This window comes from Chiloscyllium plagiosum, chromosome 16 (genome assembly GCF_004010195.1).
Source record: "Chiloscyllium plagiosum isolate BGI_BamShark_2017 chromosome 16, ASM401019v2, whole genome shotgun sequence".
Classification (NCBI taxonomy): domain Eukaryota; kingdom Metazoa; phylum Chordata; class Chondrichthyes; order Orectolobiformes; family Hemiscylliidae; genus Chiloscyllium; species Chiloscyllium plagiosum.
The window spans coordinates 9,842,094-9,856,662 of NC_057725.1; the positions used below are offsets into that span (position 1 = coordinate 9,842,094).

The following is a 14,569-nucleotide window of genomic DNA, read 5'->3' on the forward strand; positions in this document are numbered from 1 at the left end:
AGCATAAGAGGTACAGTTAGTAAGTTTGCAGATGACACCAAAATCAGAGGTATAGTGGACAGTGAAGAGGGTTACCTCAGATTACAACAGGATCTGGACCAGATGGGCCAGTGGGCTGAGAAATGGCAGATGGAGTTTAATTCAGATAAATTTGAGGTGCTGCATTTTGGGAAAGCAAATCTTAGCAGGACTTATACACTTAATGGTAAGGTCTTTGGGAGTGTTGCTGAACAAAGAGACCTTGGAGTGCAGGTTCATAGCTCCTTGAAAGTGGAGTTGAAGGTAGATAGGATAGTGAAGAAGGCGTTTGGTATGTTTTCCTTTATTGGTCAGAGTATTGATTACAGGAGTTGGGAGGTCATGTTGTGGCTGTACAGGACATTGGTTAGGCCACTATTGGAGTATTGTGTGTAATTCTGGTCTCCTTCCGCTTGGAAAGATGTTGTGAAACTTGAAAGAGTTCAGAAAAGATTTACAAGGATGTTGCTAGGGTTGGAGGATCTGAGCTATAGGGAGAGGCTGAACAGGCTTGGGCTGTTTTCAGTGGAGCGTCGGAGGCTGAGGGGTGACCTTATAGAGGTTTACAAAATTATGAGGGGCATGGATAGGATTAATAGACAAAGTCTTTTCGCTGGGGTCGAGGAGTCCAGAACTAGAGGACATAGGTTTAGGGTGAGAGGAGAAAGATATGAAAGAGACCTAAGGGCCAACCTTTTCATGCAGAGGGTGGTACGTGTATGGAATGGGCTGCCAGAGGAGGAGACTGGTGGAGGCTGGTACAATTGCAACATTTAAGAGGCATTTGGATGGGTATATGAGTAAGAAGGGCTTGGTGGGATATGGGCTGGGTGCTGGCAGGTGGGACTAGATTGGGTTGGAATTTCTGGACGGCATGGACAGGTTGGACCGAAGGGTCTGTTTCCATGCTATACATCTCTATGACTCTATGACTCTAGTCAGAGATGCTCAAATCCCCATGAGTGAATATTAAAAAAAAACATAGGGTCTTCTTCTGTGCAGACAGAGAGGAAATATGCATAAACTTCATCTGTTTCAACTCAAAAAAATAGCTGACAGCCCTCCACGGGTTCATTACTTAAAGTTTTCATCAATCAGAGAAAAATTAACACATAAATAAAACATGACAATTATCTAGCAGTCATCATTAACTGGTGCATTTTTCATAGCAATGCCTCTACTCATTGCAAGCAGGTCAGTGAGGTCTGCAGATGCTGGAGATCAGAGTTGAGAGTGTGTTGCTGAAAAAGCACAGCAGGTCAGGCAGCATCTGAGGAGCTGGAGAATCAACGTTTTGGGTTTCCTGATGAAGGTCTCCGGCTTGAAACATAGATGTTCCTGCTCCTTGGATGTTGCTTGACCTGCTGTGCTATCTCAGCAACACATTCTCAACTCATTGCAAGCAGTGCCTATTCGCTCCAGCCTTGGATGGGATTGTGTAAGGAGCTTGTACGTTTGTTCCCTGTCCATATGGGTTTCCTTAGAGTGCTCTGGTTTTGTCCCACAGTTCAAATATGTGCAGGCTAGTGGATTGGCCATGGGAAATTCAGGGTTATCGGGATGAGGTTGGGAGGGGGTTGTGGGTCTGGGTGGGATGATCTTTGGAGCATCAGTGTGGACTCAATGGGCTGAATGGTCTGCTTCCACACTGTAGGGATGCAATGATTCTACTCACACACCATGTGACAACGAATCAGGAATCTTCTCTCCAGCAGGATGCATGTTGTGCTCCCTTTACTGATGATTCTTGTGAATTGTTCTGACTAGGGCAAGTAGGAAAGGATTTTGGCCTAATGTGTCCCTTCAGCAATACTCCAGTTCCGTATGACTGAAAGACAATCCAACTATCTTTGTTGCCTTTCAGGAGATGTGTCAGAATTTGTGGAGGGGAGGCGAGGTGAGGAGAATGGGAAAGAAAAGGAATATGAGATGCATAAAGTGGAGGAAGAATGACCAATTATAACTGGATTATATTCAGGGTAGACACCATACTGAGTAATTTTTTTCCAACTTTCCCATCTAGAAATAATATTGTGAGGTTGTGACTTTGATCCTGTGAAGGGTTCAGTTTAGCTAAGGTGGTTGGTTAGTGAAGCAGTGTGATGTGAATTCAATGTCCACTCCAGCTGAGGTTACCATGAAGGACTTTCCTTCTCAACCTTTCCCCTTAGTCATCTCCCTCTCTCTCTCTCTCTCTCTCACACACACACACACACACACACACACACTAACGAGAGAGCAGCCGTATGGTCTGGTAAAATTCTGACAACAATGCTATGCTATGTTCGTGTGAGTGAAGCACAAATGGCTTGCAATGTTCCTTATTAACCCAAGATTGTTTTGAATAGATTTGTAGCTCAGGTTGAGGTTCTAGATATAAGTTTACTTGCTGAGCTAGGAGATTCATTTTCAGATGTTTTGTCACCATACTAGACAACATCATCAGTGAGCCTCCGGTGAAGTGCTGGTGTTACGTCCCGCTTTCTATATATGTGTTTAGGTTTCCTTGGGTTGGTGATGTCATTTCCTGTGTTGGTGATGTCATTTCCTGTTCTTTTTCTCAGAGGGTGATAAATCGATCTGTTTGTTAACAGAGTTCCGGTTGGAATGTCATGCTTCTAGGAATTCTTGTGCATGCCTCTGTTTAGCTTGTCCTAGGATGGATGTATTGTCCAAGTCAAAGTGGTATCCTTCCTCATCTATATGTAAGCTGAAAATGTGTTGCTGGAAAAGCGCGCAGGTCAGGCAGCATCCAAGGAGCAGGAGAATTGACGTTTCGGGCATGAGCCCTTCTTCAGGAAGCCCTTCCTCATCTGTATGTAAGGATACTAGTGATAGTGGGTCATGTGGACAGCCAATGTGGAACTTCAAACTAGCGTAGACAGGAAAACAACACATATGGACTAAATACTGAACTACAGAATCAATCATCCCAACAACCATAAATGAAGCTGCATTAGAACATTATTTCAATGAGCCACCACACACTGCAGCACAGAGGAAAATTACCAATATAGTGTATTCTAAAAGAACAGGTCCCCACTGAACACAAGAATTCCTAGAAGCATGACATTCCAACCAGAACTCTATTAACAAACAGATCGATTTATCACCCTCTGAACACAGTCTGCCGATTTCTCAGCAACAAACCCAAACGAGCAGATAAAACTCACCCAGAAACCTTAGCCACTCTCCCCTACATCAAAGACATCTCAGAAATGATTGCCAGACTACTCAGACCCCTTGGCATCATGGTAGCCCGCAAACCCACTAACACACTAAAACAGCAGCTAATGAACTTGAAACAATCGATACAGACAACAAGCAAAACTAATATCATTTACAAAATACTGCGCAAGAACTGTAACAAACACTACATTGGACAAGCAGGCACAAAACTAGCCACCAGGATACATGAACTAGCCACAAAAAGCCATGACCCACTATCACTAGTATCCTTACATACAGATGAGAAAGGACACCACTTTGACTAGGACAATGCACCCATCCTAGGACAAGCCAAATAGAGACACGCACAAGAATTCCTAGAAGCATGGCATTCCAACCAGAACTCAATCAACAAACACATTATTTAGACACCATCTACCATCCTCTGAGAAAAAGAACAGGAAATGACATTAGTATAGGAAATGACATCATCAAGTCAAGGAAACCTAAAAACAGAAATAGAAAGTGGGTCACTAACACCAGCACTTCACCAGAGGCTCACTGATGATGTTACCTAGTATGGTGACGAAGCATCTGAAAACGAACCTTCCAGCTCAGCGAGCAAACCTACATCCAAAATAAATAAGTGGCTAGTAACCTGCTGGGAGTTAAGGTTTGAATACCAATCTCAATGACAATGTCCTTTTAGAATTAGAATTATAATTAGGTTTATTGTCACGTGTACTCAAACTACAAAAGAACAGGAGTGCAGTGAAAAGTGAACAATGTCACCAACACACAGCACCATCTTAGGTACAAATACCTGGGTGCAAGTCTTTGGTGTGAAAAAATAGAAAGAAAAATGAAAAAAGTTACACTATATTACAGATATACATTGCATAAGTGTAAGTTAAAAAAGTAAACAATAAAGCTAAAAAGATAGATATTACAGATTTTCTATAATTGCTTCCACATGGTCAGACCAGGTGCTACTGGTTCCCAAGCAGTAGCCACTTTCACTTCAAGCTTGCTGAGCAACCCCACTCTACTCTGCACTACTGAATGAAGAGAGAAAAAACACATGAGAGAGAGGAAAACAATGAGAGAAATAAAAAGAAAAAGATTGGATGGAGCAGACGAGCTCCAGATGTAGCGCTCGACACTGCCGCCATTTTTTAAAAAAATTTGAATTTCCCTTGAAGGGTATTTTATTTCAAGGATTATCTTTGTCGAGGAGGGCAATCTGTTAAGGAGGAGGTTATCTCCTGATCTGCTCAAACATGCTCCTCATTAAATCATTGTGTCCCTACAGTGCACAATGAGACCATTTGGCCTATTGAACCCACACTGACCCTTCAAAGAGCATCCTATCTAGCTTAGGATCTCTGGTCAGCATGGATGAGTTGGGCCAAAGGGCCTGTCTCCGTGCTGAATACCGTTGTGACTCTGTGAAAAACGGAGTACCGTAGGGATGTGGTGCATAGATAATGAGGCAATTTTGGAAAGATAGCTGAGAAAATTGGCTAGAGCCTATGGAGAAATATCCATGTGAAATATACTAAAATTACTCCACGCTCTTTTTTGGCAAGATTCAGCCCAAAGGGTTAAAGATAGTGTGAAGGAATTGGATGTGGATGATGATGATCTGTGTTGAAAACTATGTTTTCTGTTTTATTTTTAGCACTTAGTGTTTGGCATCAAATCCTTTATAGCCTACCTAATCCCAGATATGCCCAAAGACCTGTGCGACCGGATGAGGCGTGAAAAGTACCTCGTTCAAGAAATGATGTACGAGGCGGAACTGGAACATCTGCAGAGGGAACGGAAAAAAAATGGGAAGAGGTATCACCACGAATGGCCTTAGTTCAAACAATGAGACTAACCAACGGAACAATCCAGAGGAACTGCACTTCTACAGAGAATGGAGATGCCAGCTATGCTGCACAAGCTCCTGCAAGTTTTATACATATATAGATATGACTTTTTAATATAATTATAAAATGCATGATTTGAAAAGAAAAGGAGAAAGGAGTTGAATTCTTTGTCTGTCCTTTGGATTCCAGATCTATCTGGCACCAAAAAGAATCATGGAAGTCAAGTGTTAACCTCATGGTGGTTGGGTGTTTAATTTTGAATAATGCTATACAAATCAACATGAGCTCACATCACAAAATCATATGGTCCATCCGTACCAAAGAATGAGAGGTTTATTTGTACAACAGTCCCCTCTCATTTTTAATCTCTGCTGATATTTGTTCCTCCATCCATTTATTTTAGTTTTCTCAGACTGTTTTGAGAAATTTGTTGGTCAGAGAGATGACAGCAGCCAGAAACACAGGTGGCTTTGCTGGGCTAATACTGAACCACTGCAAGGAAACATATTCAAGATCTAATCTGTATACGTCAGATTAGAGTTTGCAAACTTTGATCAGTATTTCAGCTTAATATTCTATTGCTAATGGCCATGCTATTATAAGCCATTTACAAGTGTCTGCTTTTCTCTGTTTTGAAGGTGCTCACCCTTTCGGTATCTTGTTAACATTGCACCATTTAAACCAAGCGAGAAATGAGGAAAAGTGATCTTTATTATTGGCTGACACAAGGTCTAAGTAGTATTACAGAGGATCATGACACCTATGTGTATTAATCCGTCAATCAAACCAGCTTTCAGAATTACATTTGTGTTGTACAAAGCAAGAAAGCACCAGTGGGCAATGAAAGGTGACTTCCTTTTCGATATCCTACTTCAGATTTCTTGTTATGGCACAGCTGATGGATAACGTGTTCACTTGTGTATCATCTGATGCTCGCCTTCGTTCATGTGCTTGTTGCATACCATGTACTAGAATGGGAAGCATTAAATTCAGGCAGCTTTCCATATAAATGATAAATAATGCACAGTGAATGGGGATAAAGTGTGTATTGCCTGAAACCACAAAACAGGATAAATCTGTTCCCATAAAGATAACAAAAGAATGCAATAGAATACCTTCAAGATCTATAAATTTGACGGGACATTCCACAACATAACAACCCACAGTGAGATGTTTTCTTATGAGGAATCTCGCCATACGAAGTTGACTTTCTTCCCAGAGCAGGTTGATGTCAATGTCGCTGAAACCCTGTCCAGAGATAATTCACAATTGGTGTTGCATATTGGCAAGACTTAAACATTTACATGTGTGCATCTTTATATTTTTTTTCTTCTTGTTTCAATGTCTTGTCTATTTCTTTGCTTGTTACCCATTCAGGGACCCGTTGCATCTCGCATCTCATAGTTTGTTTCAGTTAACCTAAAATGTAATATGCAAGCACAATGCAACACACAAACTTTAACATTCATATCACAGTTGTTTCCTGATTTTGTTATATGGAAGCTATAAAAGGGCTTGGGATCTACAGGAGTAGAAATCAGGTCAATACCAGTACGGGAACCGTACATATTGATTCCAGTGATTTAGGGGTCACGGGTTTAAAAAAGGTCTGTTGTAAGACTACCACATCAAAATCAAATCCACCAACCATTTGTAGTAACTTTAGTATTAGCTTGGATGCCTATACGCGACAACAGTGATACCATACAAGAATATGAAATAAATAATTGGGCCAGCTTCCTTATTATCATGGCTCGCTAGAAGAAATTCTTTAATTTGCCCATTGGCAGTCATTATGTTTTCCTGACTCGTGGGATGGGGGGTGTGTAGCAGTGCAATTAAGTTATTACTATGCAGTTCAGAATGTTGTGCATCACTGATGAGCCTTACATAATATAGGATTCAATATCATAATATCATAATTGGAACTTTCATCCCCCCAAAAAATGTTGCTTGAATAATAGATAATACAGGAATGTCTTAAAATAAAGTGAAGTTCCACAATATAAGGACATGGCAAACAAATGGCGCAATTTAAATCCTGAGCTATGCATTGTGACTAACAGTTCATTACTTTCTTACCTAGTATGCAGGAATATTGTATAGTGCAATTGATTTCATTTGTTGTACATGTCGTCAGTTGTCAGTGTAAATCTCAATTTGTGGTGTTCTGAGAAAATTATGTTTCTATGAATCATTCAAAACTCACCTCTTCCTATATTTGTAATTATTTAAGGTGAAGTTGAGAGGCTAATGGTTTATGCAAGATTTACCTCTTCCTTCAAGTTCATTCCTTCCACCCATGGATGCAGCATAAGCATAGGTGACAATGAGAAGGAGCATTTTATAGCTCATTGTGCAATTCCTCCATCGGTTATTAATTTACATATCTTGAGCATATTGCTTTATTGTCTTCAACATTTAGCTAGATGGCTGATAAATAGCAATTTGAAAAGATAAACCTGGAATGGTTGTATACTTTAACAAATTCATTCCATTCACCCACTCATTCTTGAGTATACCTGATAACTAGAGAAATGTAACAACAACTGAGATGTTTAAGTGTTTTTTTGAAAAACCATTCTGTATTAGTGACTTCAAATATCTGTATGAATTGTTATTGCTCTCCGTTATTGTGTTTGCATGCAAATGACAGCAAAGCCTCTATGATTGAGGCAATTTCTATATGGTACAACTTGGCCTCTTTTCCACATTTTTCTACTTGTGTCACCTAGGTTACATTTGGTAAGCTTTAGCCTTGCATGCTTGCAAGTAAAATACTCAGCACGTACTCATTTCAGATTTTCAATATTTCCTACAGTTTATAGAATTTTGATTCATTGTAAGGGAATAACAATTTAAGATCTTTCCTACTTCCATTTCAAAATTAAATGTTCTCTCTTATTATCCTGTTGCAACTGCAAAGCATCTACTATCTCAGACTAATCTTGGAAACAGCCACTGATATGATACTTTGAGTCAACATATTTTCACGATGAGGAATTTCATTATCATTTCTGCTGTTAAACATTGAAAAAAATTGCTCAAAAGTGTCTTGCTCCTTTGCAATCAACATTTATTGAACCATATTTTATTTTAGCACATGATGTGGAGGTCCCAATGTTGGACTGGGGTGTACAAAGTTAAAAATCACACAACACCATGTTATAGTCCAACAGGTTTATTTGGAAGCACTAGCTGTCAGAGCGTTGCTTCTTCATTACCACCTGATGAAGGAGCAGCACTCCAAAAGCTGGTGCTTCCAAAGAAACCTATTGGATCATAACCTAGTGTTGTGTGATTTTTAACATTTTAGTACAATCTTGCTCATTGTATCCACCTATTATTGCTTACAGTTTTTCTGATCCCTCGATTGGTATTGCCATCAGGTGCAGTCAGTTCACCACCCCGAAGTATTATTGGACTTTTAACCATTGTGACTTAATCTTATTGATTTGACCAAGTTTCTTAAATCTGTATTTTTAAACCAAAGCATCTGTAACTTCTATTGTTTGAACCAAGCTGTCTTGGCTTAATGAGGACCTGAGGTCTTGAAAATGTTTTTTTCTAAATCAGTTACATAAAAGCTTCAGTCCTCTCCGCAGTGAGCACTGGGGAATGGCATGGCGTATTTCCCCTTATCCTACATAATTCTCTTTTATAGCCGATGTTTTTCATTCTTTAACCAACATCCTATCTCTCATCCAACCTCCAGTTTTATCCTAAGTCTCTTGCATTTTAACTTTGTTATTTGAAGTCTTGTTATAGAATTAAGCGTCTGAGAATGATCATGAAATTGGTGTCAATTGCCAGGAAAAGCAGTTCTGGTTCACTGATCTCCTTCAGGTAAAGATTGGCCATCCATACTTGATCAGGCCTACATGTGCCTGCAGACCCACGGCAATGTGTTTGACTCTTAATTTCCCTCTGGATAATTAGTGATGGGGAATAAATGCTGGCCTGTCCAATGATGCCCACATCCTATGAATGAATATAAAAAAACACACATTGCGTCTCCCTCAGTCCACCAGGCTTGTTCCTTTCATGAAGGAGTCTAAGGGCTTGGTTAGGAGAAAGTGAGGACTGCAGATGCTGGAGACCAGAGTTGAAAAATGTGATGCTGGAAAAACACAGCAGGCCAGGCAGCATCCAAGGAGCAGGAGAATCAACGTTTCCTCAGGAAGGGCTTGTGCCCAAAACGTTGATTCTCCTGCTCCTCGGATGCTGCCTGGCCTGCTGTGTTTTTCCAGCATCACATTTTTCAACTAAGGGCTTGATTAGGCAAGCTGTTCTCCTTATGCGCCAATTTTGATTAATTTTAACTAGGTTATTATTGCATGAATAATCCTCAATATATTCTAGATGATTAATCCTGTTATTCCATATGGGGTTACAGCAAGACTAGTGATTGTTTGTTCACATTATTTCGATAAGTTATCATGCTAGCCTGTCTCCTGATACCCAGGTTTTTTTGTAAGATTCCCTACAGTGTGGAAATAGGCCCTTCAGCCCAACAAGTCTACACCGACCCTCCGAAGAGTAACCCATTTTCCTCTGACTAATGCACTTAACACTACGGGCAATTTAGCATGACCAATCCACCTGACCTGCACATCTTTGGACTGTGGGAGGAAACCGGAGCACCCGGAGGAAACCCGGGGAGAATGTGCAAACTCCACACAGACAGTCACCCAAGGCAGGAATCGAACACGGGTCCCTGGCGCTATGAAGCTGCAGCGCCAACTGCTGAGCCACCGAGCCACCCATAAAGACACTGCAACTACCATTGAAGATCTAAGACCCCTCAAGATTCTTTTGACCGATTTCGAACGAGGAGTCCCCTCCTGAGGGGTCTTAAATCTTCACCATTAGTTTTTTATGAGCAAACTCAGCCACTCAGCCCTTCATATCTGCTCCACCATTCAATGAGAATGTGACTGATTGCATAATCCTCAACTCCTCTTTCCTGCTTTATCCCTTTATTCCCTTTATTTCCTCACTGACTAAATTCTTTTTTCCATCTAAGCCAAGAATATTCTTAACTTATAGTTTATAACATAAGTTATATTTTTAAAGTTAAAAATCACACAACTCCAGGTTATAGTCCAACGGATTGATTTGGAAGCACTAGCTTTCAGAGCCCTGCTCCTTCATTAGGTGGTTGAAGGATGAGGAAGCAGCTAGTGCTTCCAATTAAACCTGTTGGACTATAACCTGGAGTTGTGTGATTTTTAACTTTGTCCAGAGCTGAAAATGTGTTGCTGGAAAAGCGCAGCAGATCAGGCAGCATCCAAGGAACAGGAGAATCGACGTTTCGGGCATAAGCCCTTCTTCAGCAATACATTTTCAGCTCTGATCTCCAGCATCTGCAGCCCTCACTTTCTCTCAAAGATTTTAACTTTGTCCACCCCAGTCCAACACCAGCTCCTCCATATCATTATATTTTTAAAATATTCTTGAACATTCCCAGTCTCGATAGCCCTCTGTAGTAAAGAATTCCACAGATTCAGGACCCCAGTCATCTCTGTCTTAAATAGGTGACCATTTACTCCAAGGCTGAGGTGACTTCTGGTCCTAGATTCTCCCAGAAGTGGAAGCACCGCCTCTGCATGTACTTGGACTTGTTCCTGAATAACTCTATAATTTCAATCAGGTTGTGGCTCATAGTTAGCTATGAGAGAGACCAGATTTGACAATATGTACATATAGACATAAACTGCTTCCTTCAGAGCTTCAGTCAAACAGAAATAATGGTCAATAATGATTGTTTCTTAACATCAAAGAAAAATCCTTCCTAGTGTCCACAGGAACTCTGAGGCAAGCAATTTCTGGTCCTCTGAACTAAATTGTATTGAGTTTTTTCAGCCTGTCAGGACTTCCATGTCATTCGTGTCTTAATTATTAATTTTGCTTGGCATAATTCTGTATGGGGAGGGCATATTGCTCTTTACTAATAATTAGAAGAGATTATGATTCACAATATACACTATTTTGGGTATTCTCTCATGTTAAAGACCATTCAAACCTATCAGGATTTTCAGCTGTTCTTAGCCAACATTCTCACAGGATCTAAACAATTTGTACTGCTCACTTTTATTTTCCTGGGCCCATTTTTCTCTTTTGGTCACCTTTCTAGTACATTTAAGATTTTTAAAAATTCCATTCCCCACTTGTTTGCAAATGCAATGAGGGTCATCGTTGTTTCGTCTCAATTTTTGGAAATGCATTTACCTTCCTTAATATTGCAATCCAGTTTTTCCTAGAAGTGTGGTGGGACCCCCCATAGCCTCCCCCCCACCCCGCCCCTCTGCACAACAAAGTAATAATGGTGATGTGGAAGTGGTTCCAGGGAAAGTCTTGAGTTTGTAGAAAATGGTAACTTGCTGTCAGTGAGTTTAATCCTCAGTCGGTCAGCTTCATGTTCAGAAACTAAATTCCAGTCAGGCAACGACAAAAAGAACAGATTGTATGCAATTTGTCCTTCCTTTTATGACTAATCTTAAAATCATTTAATCTTATGTTAAAGCTTCATACTGTCCTTGAGTGGAAATCATCCAGACTTAAGAATTAAGAATGCAGTTTACAAGTTAAGAAGTGCACTCAGTTCTCAGGAACCCCCGTTAAGTTATTGCAAAATATTACTCTGGTGAATGAAGATATATTTTGTTAGTTAAATTGCTCTGTATTTTGTATTACCAAATAACATGATGCTGCATGCAACTTATATTTGCAAATTTTGCAAGGGACGATTAATAAGCAGTTCATTTTCAAATAGAGAGTGCTACAATGGTTTGCTGTTCTGCTTCAGAAACTATTTGTTCTTCAATCTGAGAAGAGCTAGCATGACTTGAATAGTGTCATGTTTATTTCGATGCATCACTTAGAATATGGCATTTGAGGTATTTTTGAGAACAGTAAGAATGCTGTTGGTCAAAAGCCCGCTGTAATTATAGCACTGCTATCGGGTCTGATGTAGTTGTTATTTTATCATATTCTTCCTTGAGATTTCAAGACTAAAGTATTTTCCTTGACCAGATGTTTAGGGTGTCAAACTTGTCTCTTAATGAAATAAGAGTTCAAAAGTCAATAAACTTTCTGTTCCACCATAACAATCTTTCTTCTGAGAAATGGCAGTACAGACTTGATAGGCCCAAGGGCCTCTTCTGTACTGCATGCATCTATTACTCGAAGAATTGTGAGAGCACTATTTTATGAGGTTGGTTACAACTTGCAATTCAATCACCAGGTTTAAAATGCCACACCTGGAGTGAAGCGTACAGTTATTTTTGTGTGTGTGTGTATAATCTGAAGCATAAAAATGACACAAACGACTTGGTAAATTTGCTTGGGCCTGTACCGTAATATTTACGAAATGCTATGTTTAATTTTGTAAGATTTACATGTACAAATTGTAATGACTGTATTATACAGATTTGGATATCAGAATTTTCATTAATAAATAATTGTATGCATATCAATGTTTGGATGAGTGAAAATATACTCTATGATTGACACAGCCAGAGTATAACTCCATAATGCCACTATACAAAAACAGGGATTGTTTCCAGAGTCAATAGATGGGAAGCTCGAAACGCACATCAGGTTAGACAGCATCTGAGGAGCAGGAAAGTCAATGTTCTGGGCCAAAATCTTGACCTTCCTGCAGCTCAGATGCTGTCTTACCTCTTACGATTTTCCAGCTTCCCAACTATTGACTGTGGTTTCCGTCATCTGCAGTCCATTCTGTTTCCTAGGGGTTGTTCCAGGGGAGTCCAGTTGTCACACTGTCTCCTCCGGAAGTCTCACATTGGATCACAATTTGCTCGAAAAGTAACAGCACTTTTAACGTTCAAACCATTGTTGGTGTGTAAATTATCCAGGAATATGGAGTGAAATGTGTTTTAACCTGACCTTATGACCAGCCCTTTTGATAAACCGGCAAAAATTATATCTCAGAAATACAGGAAATTTACTGTATTATCACAATTTCCACAAAGTCCGAGTTGTCAGTTAAGGGTATTAGTGACAAGGTGCCTGCCGGTAAGTTTTTTTTAAAGGCAAAGTTGCATTATTATTTAAGTGGTTCACGGTATAAATAAAGTATCATAGTGATGGGTAAACTCCCTCCATGGCACTTCTATTACTTAGTGTGTGTTTTTATATTGATTACGTAGACATGGTAGCTCAATGATTAGTACTGCCAGCCCACAACACCGGGGACACAGTTCAATTCCACCCTTGGGTGACTGTGAAAATTCCACACAGACGTTCTCTCTCTGTCTGTGTGGGTTTCCTCTGGGTGCTCTGGTTTCCTCTCACAGTCCAAAGGTGTGCGGGTTAGGTGGATTGGCCATTGGCAATGCAGGATTACAGGGTGGGATGCTTTTCAGAGGGTCAGTGTGGACTCAATGGGCCGAATGGCCTGCTTCCACACTGTGGATTTTAAGGTTCTTCTATGATAACAAGAATACAGGCACACTCTTGGCCCCATAAGTGCCAGTTTGTAAAAATGATGCTGCATAGTGAGGGGAGACACACTGGGAAATACAATGCAACACGTACGTTACTTCACCATTAACTCCGTGAAAATAAAAGCTCGCTCACAATTTCTTCATGGCTTCTATGGAATTACTTCACTTATACATTCATTTCCAGTTAAAGTTGCCAGAGAATGTTAGGGCTGGTACTTAACAGTGTAAGAATCCTTTTGATTATGAGATTAATTTTCCTGAAAAAACATTCAATCTCTCCTCAATCCAGAAAGGAAACAACTACAATGGTGCAAGCTCATATAAAATGTTTTAAGTTTAATTTTCCATTCTTACCTGAATGTCTTTCTGTCTCCGTCTTTAGGCTAATCTTGGTTTCATTCTCTCTTCCTCATACTGTACCTGAATTTACTCTTAATTCATCCAGCTTCTCACCTTGTCATTCATAGAGTCATAGTCAAACAGCATGGAAACAGACCCTTTGGTCCAACCAGTCCATGCTGATCATAATCCCAAACTAAACTAGCCCCACCTGCTTGTTCCTGGCCCATAACCCTCCAAACCTTTCCTATTCATATACCTATCCAAATGCCTTTTAAATGTTGCAATTGTACCCGCATCCATGACTTCCACACGCAAATCACCCTCTGTGTAAAAAGAAATTGCCTCTCATATAACAGACAATAGACAATAGGTGCAGGAGTAGGCCATTCTACCCTTCAAGCCTGCACCACCATTCATTATGATCATGACTGATCATCCTCAATCAGTATTCTGTTCCTGCCTTATCTCCATAACCCTTGATTCCACTATCCTTGAGAGCTCTATCCAACTCTTTCTTAAATGAATCCAGAGACTGGGCCTCCACTGCCCTCTGGGGCAGAGCATTCCACACAGCCACCACTCTCTGGGTGAACAAGTTTCTCCTCATCTCTGTCCTAAATGATCTACCCCGTATTTTTAAGCTGTGTCCTCACCCATCAGCGGAAACATGTTTCCTGCCTCCAGAATGTCCAATCC

General features: G+C 40.3%; 2 protein-coding genes across 2 annotated transcripts in view; one reads left to right on the forward strand and one right to left on the reverse strand.

Moving 5' to 3' along the window:
• ano3 (anoctamin 3) overlaps positions 1-5,052 on the forward strand; it is a 559,677-nt gene extending 554,625 nt beyond the window's left edge. Inside the window, exon 28 of the mRNA XM_043705429.1 lies at positions 4,868-5,052. Within this exon, the coding sequence (XP_043561364.1) occupies positions 4,868-5,050 (183 nt within the window). The 3' untranslated portion in view covers positions 5,051-5,052. The remainder of the gene's footprint in view (positions 1-4,867) is intronic.
• Positions 5,053-5,927: 875 nt separating this feature from the next.
• The window catches only part of slc5a12 (solute carrier family 5 member 12), a 66,017-nt gene continuing 57,375 nt past the window's right edge, over positions 5,928-14,569 (reverse strand). The window contains exon 15 of the mRNA XM_043705425.1: positions 5,928-6,308. Within this exon, the coding sequence (XP_043561360.1) occupies positions 5,928-6,308 (381 nt within the window). The remainder of the gene's footprint in view (positions 6,309-14,569) is intronic.